The 19,117-nt window shown below is 45.5% G+C and overlaps 1 protein-coding gene and 2 long non-coding RNA genes across 6 annotated transcripts in view; 2 read left to right on the top strand and 1 right to left on the bottom strand.

Annotated features, from left to right (window-relative positions):
• The window catches only part of JPH3 (junctophilin 3), a 118,862-nt gene extending 101,411 nt beyond the window's left edge, over window positions 1–17,451 (bottom strand). Inside the window, exon 1 of the mRNA XM_039503138.1 lies at window positions 16,792–17,451. Coding sequence (XP_039359072.1) covers window positions 16,792–17,173 — 382 coding nt within the window. The 5' untranslated portion in view covers window positions 17,174–17,451. The remainder of the gene's footprint in view (window positions 1–16,791) is intronic.
• Window positions 1–19,117, top strand: part of LOC120384438 — a 134,916-nt gene that overhangs the window by 89,820 nt on the left and 25,979 nt on the right. Inside the window, exon 1 of one of the 4 annotated variants that reach the window (XR_005588885.1) lies at window positions 1,398–1,635. The exons of the other annotated variants lie outside the window; for them this stretch is intronic. This is a non-coding gene — a long non-coding RNA (uncharacterized LOC120384438). Of the gene's footprint in view, window positions 1–1,397; window positions 1,636–19,117 lie in introns of those variants that run through there. 4 annotated transcript variants of the gene reach the window in all.
• On the top strand, window positions 3,637–5,126 carry LOC120384442. The gene is made up of 2 exons (XR_005588888.1): window positions 3,637–3,851; window positions 4,771–5,126. It is a non-coding gene; the product is annotated as an uncharacterized LOC120384442 (long non-coding RNA).

Below are 19,117 nucleotides of genomic sequence, written 5' to 3'. Positions count from 1 at the left end.
TAGCTGTAGCCATGTGATGTGCAATGCAGCGATGACTGTTCAGTGTTGCCGTCTGCTACTTCAGGTTGAGTGGCCTGCTTTCTATTGTTTGTTTTTGTACTGGAGTAAGATTGCATGAATGGCATCCCCTGGGAAACTCGCAAAAACAAGTTCTTACTCCCGGGAGGATATCCCAGCGAGCCTGAGTTTCGAATAAATACACAGCACCCAGAAGGTTCTTTATTATAGAGCAGAGGTCGGCAACCTTTCAGAAGTGCTGTGCCGAGTCTTCATTTATTCATTCTGATTTAAGGTTTCGCATGGCAGTCATACATTTTAACGTTTTTAGAAGGTCTCCTTCTATAAGTCTATAATATAGAACTAAACTATTGTTGTATGTAAAGTAAATAAGGTTTTTAAAATGTTTAAGAAGTTTCATTTAAAATTACATTAAAATGCAGAGCCCCCTGGAACCGGTGGCCAGGATCCGGGCAGTATGAGTGCCACTGAAAATCAGCCACCTTTGGCACGCATGCCATAGGTTGCCTACCCCTGTTAAAGAGAGTATCAGAGCAAAATGCCAGATCTGGCACATTAAATTGATGCACTAGCATTGCTCATCTATTTTACCCAATCAAACATTTAGAACCAGCCTTTATCCCTCTGCATACTCAGTTCTTGTGGATTTCATTCACCAAATGTGGTATCATTTATTTGACTATAAAATCTGGCACTTCCTGTCTACACCATCAGAGGGACAAAAGAGCTCAGGGGTTTTTTGAATGGCTGAACCTTTCTTCCATCAAATTTTTCCTTCTGTGAAACGGGCTCATCAAATATGTCTGAGAGCTTGCAAGTTGCTGAGCTCTCTAGCCTTGATCCAATGAGTAGAGCACTTAAGTGCATGCTGTACTTTAAGCACATGGGACTACTCACATGCATGCTTAACTTTCAGCATATAAATGCTTGTCCTGGATTGAGGCCAGCATGTTCCACACCTTCCAGGGATTGAGTCTGAAACACTTGGATAGGAATAAAACACTCTGGTTTGTGGGCCTAGCACTTGCCCTCAAAGGTCCTTAGCCTAGCTCTGCCACAGTCTCCAGATCTGTAAAATGGAGACAGATACCTTGGTAAAGTGCTTTGAAATGTATGGCTGCAGAGTGGCATCCGAGTGCTCAGTGTTGTTGTTCTGACACTGTCACGTCAAAAGAATCATGCATTTAGAAAAATATTCCTTCCCTGGGTTACAAAAATTGAGTTGAAGAAACAAATAAAAACAGCCCCCAATTAAGTGCCAGTTGTTTTTTAGTGCATGTAATAGGGTGGCCTGCCCCTTTAAGGACCTGGGGTCAGCCAGCCCTGCTCACAATTTAGATGATGCTGAGAAGGGGACAGCTGTTCCCCATAAAGAGCTGCAGGAAAGATGGGATAGCCAGGAGCTGACGCAGTGAGAGATGAGGCCTGGTCTGTTCCCCAGTTATCAGAGAGCAGGAAAAGACAGTGGGTTAGGGAGGAGGGGTTGAGCCCAGCCTGAGAATGGGGTGACAGTTCCCCTTCTAAGAGTGGGGGGCTGTGAGGATTTGCACAGTCCAGAGGAGAAGGACTGTGGTGTTTCTTGGTGAGGAGAGCTGATGGAGAACAACAGATCCTGAGGTAGGAGGAATTGGGTCTAACTGAAAGTTGGTGGGGGGAGATTTTAAGGGTTTTGGGATGTCATAAAGTAGAACCCTAGCTGAGGAATTTTGTCACATAGCTTTTGGACTGGGTGGAGTTCTTAAGTGGCTCTGAGACAAGGGGAAACTGAGGCAGGGTGCTGCAGTGCCACCCTAGGCCATGAGGGGGTATAGGGAAGGCCTATACTGTTACAGTGCATGCCAGGTTAACAAGGCTATATCTGTGCAAGGTATTACCATCCTGGCTGTTTTTCAGGTTGCGTAAAATAGATGAACAGATAGATATGGGCTCTTGGCCTTTTGCAGAGGTTGAGTGGCAGGCTTCAAAAACTCAGTTTCTTTGTTGTTTCATGCACTCTTTGAAGTGTGGCCAGACTTGCATGCTACGAGGACTATATCAGAACAAGGCAGCAATCCAAAATGTGGACAGCTCACTATTTGTACTCAGTGGGGCTTTGCAATTAGGTCTGAATGGCCCAAACTGCCTGTCCACATTGCAAAACCAAATGGAATAAATTGTACCTTGCAAGTTGCTAGTTTATCTCATTATTAATCCTTCTGGTGAATTCACCTTCTCACTTATCTGTAGATTCTGTAGTATACTAATTAAAGGACTCTAATGACAATAATCAGGCAGATCTCTCTGCCATATCTTCTTCTAAGAGATCTTCTGAATTATGACACAAGAAAGCATATTGTACAGATATCCATTGCCAGCAATTCAATATCAGAGAGGCCTGGGCCTCTCTATCTATGGAAATATTCATGCAGGTTGTTTTAAAAGCATATTTAGCATCTCGGAAAATATGTCCCAAGGAAACTGAAGTGTGAGAGGAAAAAGGAGACTGCCTGGCCCAGTTTCAGGACCCAGAGCCTTTTGTCCCTCATTCATTAGTTCAAATTCAGCTCAGGCTGACAGTAAACAGAAAACATTACTCGCTGATGGTTGGGTGATTTATGTGAGATGAGCTGGGAGGTCTCAGCTTAGGTGCTGGTGGTTAGGTAGCCCTGTCACAGAACCCACCTTCGTTATTTATAATTGGCATTAATTGGTCTCTGTATTGGCAGCAGAGAGGTCAAGGAATGACCGAGCCATGGAGATTGCATTCCCCTCTCGCCCTTGAAAGTGGCTCCTCCAGAGCAGATGGCAGTGGGGCAAAGGTTGCATGGATGCTACCCAGGCTGTGGCTAAATACAGGCTCATGCTGCCAGCCCAACAGCTTTCATGAGCATTGTCTATTTTAATGTACAATTCAAACATCCCAATAGATGCCTTTGCTCATCGCTGGTGGGAAACGCTTGGGCTGATTCTTCTCTTACTCATGGAGGCATGAATCAGGAAGGCGATAAAACATCTCCAGGCCAAAAGCAATGTCAGGGAGAGGGAGTCTAGGTCCAGAGATTCCCAACCTGCTTGCAAGCAGAAGGTGAGACCTTCTTTTTAAAAAGAAGCTAGTGACAGGGTGTGTAATGAAAGAGCTAACAGGAGATAGAGGCATGAGTGCTCCTGGTGGCACCTGGGGGGTGTGCCAGGCCCAAATGAAGATGAAATTTAGGCCAGGGAGGTGTTGGGTGGTGACCATAAAGGGAAGAAGCTCAGAGGAGACGTCAGCAGGGAAAGGGAAAAACTCTTCTAGTTCTCTCTGGTGACTAGAGTGGAGAGAGAGCCTACAGAGGGCAGAGGTACAGGAAGCCCAGGGAGGGGCTGTTGGTAAAGGCCTGAAGGAAGGCCAAGATGGGAGGAGTCCAGGGAAGCAGCAAAGCATATGAGAGAGCAGACCTTATCTGCCTGCCATAGGGTCCCTGGACTGGAGGCCAGAGAAGAAGAAGGGCCTGGGTTCCCTCACCGGCTACTGGAAAGGGTGATATGGAAACACGCTGACACAAGGCGGGAGAGAACTGTTGAGTTTGGTGCTGGGCCGCCAGGAAGAAAGCCCTGGGAGGCATCCCTCTGCCCAACAGCAGAATAGCCACCCTGCGGAGCTCAGGGAGTGAGTCAGAGTAGGGGTGACGAGTTAAGTTTGCTTGAATTCACTTCATTGGGCTCTTTGTTTGCTCCAGAAGTGAGGGGACTGAATGGGACCTGGCTAGAGAGGTGAATCACAAGCAGAGCATTGCAGGGCAGGAGCAGCTGTCAGCCGGGGATGCTAGCGAAGGAAAGCCGGCCACCTCCAGCCCTGAGGGGGTGCACCAGCGGTGAGTCAACTCCTAGACAGCCCTAGAGAACAAGGACAACACAGGCAGTGGCAGAATGAGGGTCCCTCGCTCCACATCCTCAGCACTGTGTCTCAGTGCTGACTCAGTGATCGCCCTACAGGCAAAAGGTTCATTCACAACATCCACCCACCGGGTCCAGTCTCTGCTAATGCTGATGACCAAGGTGCCAGAGGAGAGGGGGAGCATTTTTAAACGTTGTCTGTTTTGGATAGTTTTTAATTGTCTTCATAGTCATACACACATGTAATTACTCATGCATGTATGTGCACATATACATGTGTGTGTATACACCAGAAGCAGAAAATGTCAAGTGGCCACCTTATTTGGACAGTGGCACAAATACCCTGATGCCCCATCCGTGTGTGTGTGTGTGTTTGTTTTTTTTTTGGGGGGGGGGGGTAATTTAGCTTGTGTTTTTAAGCTGCCGTTTGCCTCCAGGGGCACCCTTCCCCTTGTGATCAGGGCGTCCCACCACTGTCATTTAAACCCAAGAAGAGTTGCCCAGTGTCACTTCTGCCTTCAAGGCACAAGGGGCTTTGCTCCACTCTAAAGTGAAAACAACAAGGAATCCGGTGGCACCTTAAAGACTAAACAGATTTATTTGGGCATAAGCTTTCGTGGGTAAAAAGCCTCACTTCTTCAGATGCATGCAGACATCTGAAGAAGTGAGGTATTTTACCCATGAAAGCTTATGCCCAAATAAATCTGTTAGTCTTTAAGGTGCCACCGGACTCCTTGTTTTTGTGGATACAGACTAACACGGCTACCCCCTGATACTTGACACCGTTCTAAAAAGTGAGAAAATGACACCAGTCAATTGCTTGTACCTTCTGCCCAATATCTGCACCAACGACAGCTGTTGAGTTGACACACAGATCTTTGATCTTTCTGTTAATAGATCCACTTAGGGAGCAGTCATTCCAGTGCCTGCAAGTGCACTGCAAATTCTACCAGTGGGGAACACCTGCCCTGCAATAAACAGGCAACATGGGACTAACAGGATGCTGCTGAACTGCCCATGGCTAACAACACATAGGCAGCTACGGAGGGCTGCAGAGCTCCACCTAAAATGGTGACCTAACCCATCACTGGAGTCACATAGAGGTCTGGGAAGAGCCACGAGTGATGCATGAGGCAGAGGATGAGGTTCAGTGGCAGTACAGCATATGCAATGCCAAGTAGACATGGAGCCAGCTGCAGACTAACCTCCTCCCAGCCCTGCATTTGATTATATATGTTTGGACCATGACTAGATTATACTAAATATGGCCACAGTTGGGAAGAGATTCCCCAACATGTAATGCTATTAAGCTGCTAACCGGGTTGGGTATATTTTCCCCCAGAATATTTGGCAGAAGCCACACCAGAAAATGACACACAAATTTAGCTAGGCTCACATCTGTGATGGAGGAATCCCTGCAAACTAATGTATACATTTTAGAGCATGCCTGACAATGGCTTCTAAGGCATTTAGGCTACATGCTTTGAGAGGCAAAAACTCAATTTTCTCGCCACCGTGTACTGTAAAATAGAAATACATTCTTAGCCTTTCTGCCCACCCCACTGACCCTATATCTATATCCCATCCTCCCCCATCAATCTTGTGTTTGTTTCATTAGCAACTTCCTCTTCCAGCCAGTGTTTAGAGGAGAATAAGTTCAAAAAAAAATTGTGGTTGCTAGCTCTGGTGAGTTGCTGCACTTCTTAGTCTCAGTTCCTGGAGTCATGAGAATCTCAGCTTTCATTTTATAAAAGGAAATCTCTAGCCCTCTATTTACAGAGCAAAGCTGGAGGAAAATGATCCCCCTAAAGGCAAATCAAGTCTATTTATGGGGAGAGGGAAATTTTCATGATTTTAAAACCAATCTCATAATTCTGGGGGCCTGACTTGGGGTTTGCAATGATTGTTGAATGCTTAGGGTTGAGAGCACTGGACTGCTCAGTTGTGTTAACTTCATGTGAAGCTAGTGGGAATTAAGCGAGTTAGGCAGCTTGCAGAAATAAGACCCATAACTGTCCCTAGGAATGGGCTGACTGCTCTGGAGGGAGCTCACATGCATGCTCCAATCCATGCTTCCTAACAAAGCAAAGCAACAGCCCTACAATCAGAGCTATGCAGGTAAACCCTCATGGACCTGTCTGCATGATGAGGGCCACAAAAACATATTGGGCTTTAGCATGTAAGATGCTAAATGCATTAAAACACATTCAGCCTCCTTAATATTTCTAATATGCTTCTCTCACAAAATATAGTAGAATCTGGCTAATTCTCACTCTGCTAATCCTCCAACCCTATAATCCTCCTCAAAACTCTGTGATCTCACCTCACTTTGCAGCAAAGCTTTCACAGCAGATCACTGTAGTAAAGTCTCATGTTGCTAAGGGTTTGTCTAAATGCGAAAGTGGTACTGCTTTAACTATACTGACACACTCCTTAGTATGGATGCAGATATATCAATATAAAGGTGCTTTATAGCAGAGGTCCCCAAACTGTGGGGCATGCCCCCCCTAGGGGGAGAGGAGGGGCACGGCTTGGGCCAGGGCCAACCCTTATGGGGGTAGGGAGGAGGTGCCACCGAGCTTGGCTTCTGGCCCCGGCGGTTGCCCAAGCATCAGCTCCCTTACCCCTGTCTGTCTCCCACTCCCCCAAGCTGCAGACCCACTCCTGGCCCCAGCTTGGGGAGGGGTAGCATGGATGGGGTAAAGAGGGGGCCAACTCTGAAAAGTTTGGGGACCACTGCAGTAGGGCCAGAAGTGCCAGTGCTCCCACTAATTTCAGCATTGCTGGAGGTGGGGGGAGCCATTGGCTGCCATCCCCACCTGCTCACCTCCTGGGAAAGAGCAGCCAACCAGGAGACAGGCAGAGCTCTTTCCCCCCCTCCCTTCAGGAGCTGAGAGGAGCTTTTTGGGGCAAGGAAGGAGGGAGCAGAAAGAACACAGCAGCTCTGCTTCCCTTTGCCCTGCTGTAAACAATGGGTCAGTCTGCTTCCCACCCTTACCAGGCCTGGGAAGGGGGAGTGGGGTTAAGAACCCTGGGAACTGCAGCGGGGCGCCTGACGTAGAGGCTGAGTAATGAATAGCTGGGGCTGGAGAAAGGGCAGGGGTGTGTGGTGATGGGGTGGTGGTGCAATGAATGAGACGTTTGGGGAGAAGCTGGGTGCTCTTCACCCTCAGGCAGCCACGAGATCCTGCAGCGGGGGCCAGACTCACTCAGTGCATTTGGGAGAGCTGCAACACGAATTGGCGCACTACTCCACGCAAGGGTGGGGTGGGGGAGTTCAATCAAAAGACAGACCAAACCCCACAATCCCATTTTTTTTTATAACTCACTCATTATTTTGATTGTTGGAGGAGCGATTTGTGATTTTTTTTTATTTATTTATTTTAACTTTGGGGCTGGCAATCCTGAAGACTTAAGTACATGCTTAATGGAATGGGGCTACTCATGTGTTTTAAAGCTAAGCACATCCTTATGCCTTTGCGGGATCTGGGCCTTCCACCTCCTGATTCACGCCTACTGCGAGAATCAGAAATAGTAGCTGGGGAGAGAAAAAGCACAGTAATAAAATTCTAGACTCTAGGGATGAGAAGGACCCTCTTGGTCCATCTCCTTGCCAGTGCCCAGGACCGTTGTCTGTGTCCACATTTGCTAAGGCTTAATTTGGTCCAGCTTTAAATAAACCAAGAGACAGGAGCTTCCACCGCTTCCATCCTCAAAACTTCCTGCTTATCCTTACTGGATCCAGTGGCTGGAAGTTGAAGCTAGAGATTTTCAGACTGGAAATGAGGCATAATTTTTTTTTAGCGGAGAATAAATGACTATTGGAACAATTTATGAAAGGTCTTGGTGGATTCTCCATCACTGGCAATTCTTAAATCAAGACTGGATGTTTTTCATAAAGCTCTGCTCTGGGAATGATTTGGGGGGCAGGTCTCTGGCCTGTGCTATGCAGGAGGTTGGAGTCTATGATCACAGTGGTCCCTCCTGGCCTTGGGATCTATGAATCCCTCTCCATCGTCATCTCCAATCTTACTCTCCCCCAGGCCTGGACTGACTTTCTCATTCCAGTGCATCAAACCCCTCACTCCCCATTCAATTCCACCAATAGAGACTCGCAGCTCTTATACCTACTAGCCCACCTCAGTGTAATACCTTCTCCAGCACAGCATGGGCACTATAAAAACACACACACATCTAAGTGGATGCTATCGTCTGGGTCTCATCTTAGCTACATCTCGTTGTTATGCTGGAAGCTCTTCGGGAGAGCCAGACCCTTAGCTGGTGTAAATTGCCATAACTCCATTGGAGTCAGCTGTGGAACAGGCTCCATCTCCTTATTTTTGTGATTTATACAATTCCAAGCATGTCAGCATTCAATTAACTAATAGTAATTTTACACATTAATATATCTCAGTGTTGGGGAAGTGTTATTTTCCCCCAGTAGTCAATTACCATTTCCTCTTTCTTAGTTTCCTCCCATTGGTCCATTGTCCAGTCCTGAATAATTCCTCTCCCTCCCTGGTGTTTACACCATTCTGATATTTTTCTTCAGTCATGTCAAGGGTAAAGCAGAACATAAATGTTTAATCAGTAATGCCAATCCCAAACATTCAAAAATCATGAGATAGGTTCCCGCCTCCTTCCTCCCTCCCTCCCCCCCAAAAAATCATGATTGAATTAAAAACCATACCACTTTTAAAAATAATAAATATTGGGTTCTTTTAAGTTGGTTTCTGAGCATTTAAAGGTCACCTTTTCAAGCATTTCTCTACAACCATATGGTCAACAAACTTACTTTAGGAAAAAAACAAATGAAGCTGAGAATCTCACATAATCACGATTCCAGAAATTGGGGCTTTGAGGAAAAACACCAAAGATCACAAGAGTCACAATAAGCAAGCGGTGGTAAGGCTGCTTCATAAGGATGTTTCAATCTGCCCATTTCAGTTTTTCCTATGGTAGATTATTTTTGTGTGGGTTTGGTGCTGGCGGGAGGTGCCAGATGACAGCCCTGGACACTGAAGGTCTCTGTTTATCCACAGGCTGGATACAGCACGGGGTGTGGTAGCTCAAGTGACATGCACCTGCAGAACACCCTGTGCTCATGTGCTTTGACCCTGATTTGAAGGGATAACCTCTAGGAGTAAGAGGGAAGTTCCGTTTCCAGGTCTCCTTGTGAAAAGTCCCTCCTAAAAAAGGAGCCATGAAGCCCCACTAGTGATATATGTACAACAGGAGCAGGGCTGGGCCCAGAGGACCATGGCAAAGCTGTCACTGACTTAAATGAGGCAGGATCAGGCCTGACATTCTGCTGGAAAATGTGCCCTAACGTAAACACATGTGGTCCTTTTAGATGAAGCTCAGCTGAGCTGCTCAGTTAATAATGGACTTTAGTGTTTAAAATATAAAACCCACTGAATGAAATTGATAAAAAGTACTTGGAAGCAGCATGGAAAGGAGAGTACCAGCTTCTCTAAAATGCCTGTAATTTCCTCCTTGCTCTCAGCCAAAACTCAGAAGAAGCAAGTGCAGCATCAATTTAACATCTGATACATTGTGTGTCAGGGGACTGTCTCCTGCCCTTGCAAGAGCACAGGCTCAATGATCTAATAGGTCTTTTTCTGTCTCTAATAGCTGTGATACTGTGTGAGATGGCAGCACTCCTTGGCCCTGATATTGCAGACAGGGAGGTGGTCTGGCCTAGTAATTATGGCACAAGAAACCTGCCTTCTAGTTTTATGCTATAGTCTTGACTCTGACACTAGCTCATTATGGCTCCAATCCTGGACCACTGAAACATGAGTAGTCCCACTATAGTTTGGGGTCTCTGTGACCTTAGGTAATTCATTCCACACCTTAGTGACTCTGTTTCCATCAACCCCTGTAAAATGGAGATCATATTTTCCAACCTTGGTAAAATAAATCACTTTATCTTATGTTCCAAAATGGTCATGCTGCAGGGTTCCAGCTGAGCTCCTGCAGGGGTCAGCAAGGGTTTCCCCCACCCCGCAAGTCTTGTGGTGTTGCCATAATTTTTTAAAATCTGCGTCCACTGAAGCATCAGGGATGGCCATGGCCAGAGACAGGTCATTGGATTGTGAGGTGGCACTGCGCATTCTTTCTCTCGGGTGCTTGGCTGGCTGGTTCTTGCTCACATACAGAGTCTAACCAATCACCATATGTGGGGTTGGAAAGGAATTTCCCTCCAGGTCAGATTGATAGTGATCTTGAGTGTGATTTTTGCCTTCCTCTGCAGCATGTGGGTGCAGGTCACTTGTCAGGATTATCTAGGTGTATCTAACATCATTTCCCTGCTGTTGCAGGGGTTTCAGGTGCCTCTGTCCTTCCCATTCTCTGCCTGTGGCACACAATAGTCTAGTCTCCTGTGGGCTGTAATACTTGGGTCTAGTTTCAGATGCTGGGTTTAGTGTGTGGGTGCTGGGTGGTGGCCTATGCTATATAGGAGGTCAGGCCAGATGATCTGGTGGTTCCGTCTGGCCTTGAACTTTGACTCTCTGACTTTGAGATCTTCTGAATAAAAGCTTCAGTCTCTGCTATAATAATAATAATAATTAATATTCAAAAAGGGATTGGCTACTTCTGTGGATATCTAGAATATCCAGAGTTAAACAATTAACAATGACAGATTTTGGAAGCAATATTAAACAGTGGGCTTCAGGCCCCAAGTCTGTCTCTGACTGTTAGGTCTCATCCTGGTCTCTGTGTGGGGCAGATTATCCCACGTCTGCCTACTGCAGGATTCTTACACCTTCCTCTGAAACATCTGGGACTGCTCCTTGTCAGAGACAGGACACTGGGCTAGTCTGATCCTGTCTGCAAATTCCTATGTTACTGTGTTTGTTTATTATTACCTGGGCCAGACTCCTATTACTTCAGTACCTCTCTGTGCCTTGAATGACGTAACACGTTATATGTCTCAGTATTTTGATCATTTTTCTGTTCTGTTTTAATTGTTCACTTATTATCATTGTATTTTAAGCGTGTACCATACCCAGTAAACTTCTAGGCAGCTGGGTGCTTTATAAATAAAGCCATCATTGTAATGAAATTAACAATAATTATTTTAAAATCAGCTTATTAGCATCAATTAGGTCTTCGCCTTTGGATTCTGTAGGAACCTGAATATTTAAAGAACACTCAGTATTTGTGTTTGTTTCCCACTGATTTTTTTAAAATGCTGCAACAAGCCACTTATGGGAACAAAATAACTTGAGAGCTGACACTTCCATGGCACTTCTGCCATCCAGGATATGAACAGCTCTCATGTAAATTTGTCCTTGTGGGTGGTTGGCTCCTTGCAGCATTAAGAAAACCTGTGGAAAAACATCAATGCAAATAGCAATACAACACAGACACTAGATTCTGCAAGCACCCTTAATGGCAATATGAAGAGTTAGTTTAAAACAGACTGCCTCTGCATTAAGGCAAATGGATCACATCCTCTTCTCTTCAGGAGGGTTTGAATGGACGTAACTGAGAGCAGAAATTAGCCCTACATTTGTAGATATACAAGGTAAATGTGAGCCCAACACTCCTGGTCCATCTCTGCTGTACCCATTTACACCATTAGTTCATAGAATTTACAGGGCAAGAACTTAATTTCATTCTCTGGCTTTTTTGGGGGGGGAGGAGTATTTTGTATTTTCTTATAACAACACTTAAAACCTTTTTTTGTAGATCTCAAAGCACTTGACAAAATCAGGATTATAAGCATCACGATCTCCATTTCACAGATGAGGAAACTGAGTCATGGAGATGTTAAGGGTCTTAAGCCAGGCTAAACATGGCAGAGTCCCAACCTCAAGCCTCATCTCCCATCCACTGAACCAAGCTGCCCCTTGAGTGGTGATGAGTCACTCCTGTGCTAGGCTCCAGCCAATCCAAAAGCCAGGAACTGGTCTTGTGACTCCCAGACGAGGTATATAAGCCTCACAGGAGGAACAGCAGCTGAGTCTGCTCAACACCACTCTGGGGCTTGGAACTCATTCCTGCTTGATAGTGGCAACAGACTCCCCAAGCCTTAGTCCTCCTCTGACCTTGCACCAGCCCCACCCTGGCCTCCCGAGTCTGGCTCTGACCACTAGGCATGACCATCCCCAGGACAATTTGACACCTCCATCTTCTTTTTTTTTTCTTACTGGTTGCAAAGCACTCTACACCTCTATGGCAGTCTTCCAAAACAGTCATGAAAATTTACTAGCCCAGGCACAAAATCAAATTGCTCATCCATGCCTAGTGAAAATACAAATGACATTTCACTTACCCATCAAATTATTCACCCCAGGCATGTGGACAAGAACTTTGCAAGACTGATATTGATGATGATTCTTTTGGTTTGGGATGGCTGTGTAGATGTAAGTGGTTTATAAGACATACAAATTATTGGGGCCCAAACAACCTCAGATGTTTGCCCCGAGACTTCAAATACCAGACTCCTATTCAAATCCTGCTAAAATCACCTACATATAGCACAGAAGCATTCTTGCATTTAGCCTTCTTTTGGTCATTTATCCTGCCCTAGTGTTTGTGGTCTGATAACAGATGGAGAGAGAATACACTGAGAAACATTGCTTATTGCATGAAGCATCCTACATTGAGTTTATGATGGAGCATGTTCTCTGGAGTTAAAAGAATGCTCACTTGATTTATGCAAACTCTTCACCCCCAGGTTGTTGGCTTGTATGGGGTTTGTTAGAGAGAGACCTGGAAGAGCTACATAGACCCTTTTGTAAGTGTCCCACTAAGAATGGAGGAGTAGATATTCTCAGCATGGACTTGGGGAGACGTGCCCATTCAGCACAGTGCTACTGTCTCTCTCCAAGGTCCTGAAAAGAGAAGCAAGCCGGTCTTCAGAGACTAGATTGATGGAGCTGTGGGGTTTTTTCCCCCTGAGGTTTGGCGAGGTTAATTCAAATTGTGAACATCAATCAGGCCTAATCACTACTGTATCACTTCTCTATTTTAAGAGGGTGCTGGTTCTTGATGGTATTTACCCAACGCTGCCTCAGTTTCCAAATATAAAGCAGCTAAAATAGAGATGGGTAGGAAAGAAAATAGCTTTTAAGGCTATTTTTTTCAGTAGCCATTTTTAGGCCTGAGATTTGCAACAATTAATTTGATATTTTATTCATTTCCCCAACCCCACCTCTTAGTAATCATTGTTTTAGCAACTAGAAGGTCTGCTTCAAAACACAAAGCTTTTCCTGCTTGTGTGTGTGTGTTTAAAGGATTTATGTGGCAGTACTTTATTTTCTATTTGAATTGTTTTTATAATTTCTTCCCCCCACACACACACAGTTCAGCTTGGGAGAAATTGTTTAACATTTTAACCAAGCTGTACTGAGGTTCCAATTCAGGAATGAACTCAATGGGACAATTCACTTGCTTAAAGTTGTGCCTACAGTAAGGTTCCTTGATGAATCGGGGCCTATGCCTTCAAAAGATTTCTGATCAGCAGCTCCATAAACAGCAGATCTCCTTCACTTCTGCATTAATCCAGTTTAATGGTGGTATACTTCCAATGAAGTGACACTGTCGTAAAACTGGAGTAACCCAGCAGTAAATCAGGCCCAGTATCAGAATTTGACATAAAGCAAACAGTAAATCAGTCATTTGAAGCCTGTTTATAAAGGGCATAAGTAGGAGTCCAGGCTAGAGGGCAGGAAAGGTTTGGATTCAGGGGAGCTGGGGTGTGATATCTTTCCAAAATATGGTTTGTGTGGGAGTTATATCTATGGGACTGTGCATGGGATAAGCATGGAAGTGAGTATATCTATATGCAGCAGGTGTGTGAGCGTGTAACTATCAGTGTGATATGGGGAAGCATGTGTTTGCAATGCACACGGTGGGGGCACATGTTACATGCATGTGGTTCTTTGTGTTTGTGGGATGTAATTATGTGGTCTGAGTGGATGTGTTAGGGAGACTGAGCATCTGTATGGGGCTGAGGGACTACATGGGTATGTGTGGCAAGACTGAGTATGTGCCTGGTGATGAGTGTGTCTGTGGGAGGTGTGAGAGTCTGTGATCTGCATACGGGGGATGTGTGTGAGACAGGTGTGAGTACAATGTGTGTGTTGGGTGGGGGGAAGACACACAGGTCTGTGAGCAGGGCAGGAAGAGTGGCTGGTGGAAACAAAACTGAATTCTTTGTATGCCATATCCTAAATCCAAGCTAAATGCACAATACATTTGTGCATTGTTCCATGCAAAAGATGGCTTCCCAAAGTCAGCACTGGCAGGGGTCACTGGAGTTCTGAGACTTTTGCTGATGCTTTGCTGCTTTTCTGTCTACTGTTCAAGAAGAAGTACAATTTTGAGTCAAACCCCCTCATTCACTAGCATCCTGCTTTTCAACCCCTGCTTCCCATTTGATGACCCCATTTAGCACCAGTTGATTTTACCATACAATGCAAGGGACTGATGTTTAGCATTGGTGGCAAGCAACAGATGATGGGACAATGATTGCAATACACCTGAAAGTGACTAAACTAATAATTTGGCTAGATTAATGAGATGCACATAATTTCCAATAGCTGCCTCTTTCTTATGATATCCAGACAACTATTCTTTCAATATAATGACCGCACACATATGGACCCATTATCCAAATGCATAATGATCATTTAGATTTAGTGCCAGGAAGCCAGGAGATGCCCAGATCTGGCCTTTTTGCCCAGACAGAGTGGCGACATCCATTCAGGAAGGGACCATGGCTGCTTGGTACCCAGGGATCCTGGAGCAGAGTTCACCTAGGTGTGATTTCTATTGGGTTCAGTCATCCCAAGGTGAGCATCAGAATGAGATGTTATGATGAGCTGTGCTTTGAAAAGAATACAACCAGGTCACACTGGAATATACATTTTGTGCTTTGTATTTTCTCTTGGTAATTACAGGCCTAACCATAGGTACCACTTTATGTAGTTATCTGTCACATCCTTTTCCCTACCTTTATAATTGAAATAACTTTGCTACAGATGCCATCCTTTTTCTTTTTTTTCCCCTAGCAATTTTCTTAACCCTTCCTAAAATAAGTTTGTTTGTTTTTTTTTGTTTGTTTTTTTAATCCCAAGCACTGACTAGATGGGGATGAAAGCTTCGTTTCTGGTAGATTCTTGAGAACTATGAATTGCTCATAGTCTGCCCCCAATTTGGGTCTGGTGCCCTCGCTTCTCAAAGAACTGTTCTGCTGCAATTAGTCAGAGGCATGCATTGCTGGTGACTGCGTGTACGTATGCATGCATGCACACTCTGCCAGTCTGATGACATGCAGTTCACGGAGCCGCGTAGTTTGAGACTTTTACAGCCTGACTTCTGTCTGTCTCTACTGAAAATGTTGATTATCAGGGCCTAGATGTCACAAGGGGCATAGAAAGGCAGTACTATGATCAGGCACATACAGGATCTGGACAGATTCTGTCCTAGCATTAAAAGTGTATAAGAAAAAAATCATTATTCCCCAAACCTCTGCACAGAAGATTTTCAGTATTTAAAGATTGCTTCACAACACAAGCCAATAGGGTGACCAGATGTGCTGATTTTATAGGGACAGTCCCGATTTTTGGGCTTTTTCTTTTACCCCCACCCCTGTCCCAATTTTTCACACTTACTGTCTGGTCACCCTACAAACCAAACGGATTTAAAATGGGCTCCTGATTCTTTCCAAGCTATGTGAAGCAGAAGGCTGCAATTGTATTTTCTTTTGGGGGAAAACCCTAGCAATGTAAAATTTATTTTTTAAATAGATCATTCCATTTCTTTTTGGAAAAACTAAAAGCTGTTTCAGGTAACATTTAATGTTGCCTTCTTATCTCATCATAAAGCAGTGAGCTCTGTTTGTAAGACATGTCTCTGGAAAGAAGAGCTTTTTCCCAGCTTCCAGGAAGACCGAAAATTGCAATGTTTATGAGACCTCTCTCAGTCTAAGAGTTCTGGAAAAGAACACCATTGGAAAGCCCAGTTTTGATAGACACACACCCAACAAAAACAGGCTAGCCTCATTAATTCCATTGGCTTCTAACAGATAGGCCTGATTCTTTTTATGGTGGCAGTTAGATTAGATGGAATGATACAGCCACTTGCAGCAGAAATGCAGCTGTTCAGCCTTAAAGCCCATTAGTCTGACAATTTTTGATCACCCTCACTGAGTTTTCTTGTTTTTATTTAATCCTCATTTCCCTTCAACATTTTATTAAGTCATGTTGAGGGAAGAGCGCTTTCTATCCCTCCTGAGTGCCTACAAAATGCATTACGCTGTAGTGAAATAGGAGCATAAGAACCCTGCTTGAATTAAAGTCTCTTGCCTGGTATTATCACATGTAGGTTTGTGTTTGGAGGGGACAGGAAGGCGATACATGGATGTAAAGATCTGACCCTTGCTGAAAGCATTTGCCATCTGTTTCTTATAGCTAGAATTTCAAATATCTGTACAAGATCTTGCAGCAGTGCAATGTCCATTCTACCCATGGCTGCTTCGGAGGCTTGGTGGAGATCCTACAGGTTATGGTGGTGCAGTCATGACTCTGAATCCAACTTGGCCTGTCTCCTTTCAACTTGGCTACACTGCCTCCTTGCATTAGCTCTGTGTCCCTCTTCCTCCTATACCCTCCTCTGAAAAGCTTTGGTCATCTTTAGGGAGAGAAAGCTTAGAGCCCCATTGAACATATGGGGCAGCTTGTGTCAAACGGCTGGGATAATGCCATGCTGGGCTGGTTTCCTGTACCCTGTAGGAAATTGGTGTGATCATCACTCGCTCCCAACTAGCAGGCTGCAAACTCTGAAAGTTCAACCCAAACAAAGGGTCCCTCTTATGGGGGAGGCAGGGGAAATTTCTTCTAACCTCTTATTTCCTTTCATCACAGCTTGATCCATCTCAGAAGATGCTAATGCATCACCTACCTCCATCTGAGTAGGTCTCTGTCCCGTAGCCGTCCTGTAATCCATTGCTCCAGGTGCCTTCGTATTTGGCCCCATTGCCACTGCATTCGCGGACCCCGTACCGTCCCTTAAATCCATGAGTCCACTCTCCTTTGTACACCCACTTCCCCTTGCTCTCCAGGCCGATGCCGTGGCGCTTGCCCTGTGCCCAGGTGCCCTGGTAAGTGTTGCCACTGGGCCAGGTGTAGACCCCCAGCACCTCAAAGCCGTGACTCCAGGAGCCTGTATACTCGCCTTGACCCTTCGGGCCGGTACAGATTCCATGGCCGTGAGCCTTTCCGTCCTCCCAGCCTCCACAGTAGGAGCCTCCATCGTCAAAATTAAACCTTCCCCCACTGGACATGCATGTAATTCGGTTTGCAAATCCCCAAAAAGGTGAAAAAAGAAAATGGCAAAAAAAATTGAATTATTATTTAATCAAATCTGCATCGTGCACCGGATCCAGGGTGCTGCTTAAGTCAATGTCTTGGGGTTATTCATTCTCGAGGAGGATCCTCAGGATCAGTCCCTTCTTCTTCTGCTGTGGAAACAGTATCACACCAAAAAAAGGGAGGGGGAGAGGGCGTGGGGGGGAATAGCAGCAAGAAGAGCAGCAGCTATAGGGTTTTGGTGCAAACGACTCCACCTAAAAATCATGCAAGGCAGAGCCCAGAAAGGGAAATAAAGGGGAGGGGGAAAATATGGGGAGGGGAAGAAACTGCCAACAATTTTTTTTTAAAATCCCAGTCTCAACAAAGAAGAAAAAAGGGGTATAAGCCACACAGCTGTGACCTCCACCTGGGGCTGCGCGCTGCTGATACTGACTCGCACGCCCCAGCCCTGGCAGAAGCGGCAGCAGCAGCAGCATATTGGAGACTCGTGGCTCAGCAGCAATGCAGTGTCTGTGGCTCCCCGTCTCACGCTCGCTCACACAGGCGCACACACATCCCTCACCCGAGAAAACAACTGAGCTGCTCTGATTCCTCCCTCCAGCAAACCTCACTCCGTTCGGCCTCCGCTCGGGGTTGGGAATAAGTCCCGCATCTTGGTGCAAAGATGCTCTCAGCAGTGGGAAGGATGGGGTGGGGGGCGGAGGGAGAAGGATCTGGAGGGGGGGGGGTCTCTTTTTTTTTTATCTCCAGTCTGGGGGGTGGGGGAAGAGGGGTCCTCTTGCTTCCCCCTCTCTCCCTTCGGTCCCTTCTTCCTGTCTTCCTAGTGGTTATAAATCTTGCTTATTAAGGAGAACAGATCCTAGGCGGGCTGCTCTCGATTCCCTGCTCAGCCCGGATTTAAAGAGACAGGAACTGCGTAATGTGGAGACTCCCAGAACAGAGCTCTCCCACCAGACGCTTAACCCACTACCTCCTTGGACACAGCAGGCTTATCTCAGACAAAACAGGACGCGGGGTTAGCCTGCAGCAGGGTGATTATTCATGACAGGCTGGGATCTGTCAGCACAGAACCTAGAGGAAAACAAACCCTCGGGCTTCTCTCCGTAATTTATTTGTTTATGTATTGCTGCCTCTACATTCCTCGCCTATCCTCCTCCCCAGATTTAATTGCTAGCTGGGCTGTGCTTCTGGACCCTGCTTAAAATAAAGGAGAGTCGATTTATCTAAATGTTACGGGGCCAAACTGCAAAGTCTTGGGGCAAAAACTGCCTTTTGTACAGGGCCAAGCACACTGATGGTGCAAAAAGACATTATTAATTAGCTATCGGTTGTTGGTATTGTTTAATGCAGACACCAGAGTCTGGGCTGTATTAATAAACCATCTGCCTTTCTGTCCAATTCATATTAAAGTTGTCTCACTCCTAAACCCCATTTTAATTCACAACCATCTTTGCCCCCTAAAAATATGCAAGAGAGCAAAGAGCCAGCAACAAACACATACCAGGCACTTGTGGAATTCTTACAGGCTAGAAAACGATAAACATATTGTAGCTACTCAAGACCATGCTCAGTGGAGCTGTAGTCACAGCAGCAGTGAATTCAGACCACACAAGGCTCCAATCCTGAAAAAGCATGTGCTTAATTTAAGTACCTGAGTATTCCCACTGGAGATATGTGCTTAAGTGTTGGCAGGATCAAGGTTTATATTTTCATGGATTAGAAGCAGGGCTTTGATTTCAGAATTTTTTTTTTTTTTAATATCATTCACAGGAGCTGGAGCCTGGCAAAGTAGAATCTGGGAGGTGGGGGGAGGGCAGGTGGAGGAGATCAGCCTCCTTCAGAAAATGTTTGCAATTTTGTTGACTCCCAGCCATATGCTTGAGTAACTGCATAGTCTTTCCACTCCTGCATTCTTA

Source organism: Mauremys reevesii, linkage group 16, assembly GCF_016161935.1.
Source record: "Mauremys reevesii isolate NIE-2019 linkage group 16, ASM1616193v1, whole genome shotgun sequence".
Lineage (NCBI taxonomy): Eukaryota > Metazoa > Chordata > Testudines > Geoemydidae > Mauremys > Mauremys reevesii.
This window is presented reverse-complemented; position numbering and strand designations above follow the sequence as displayed.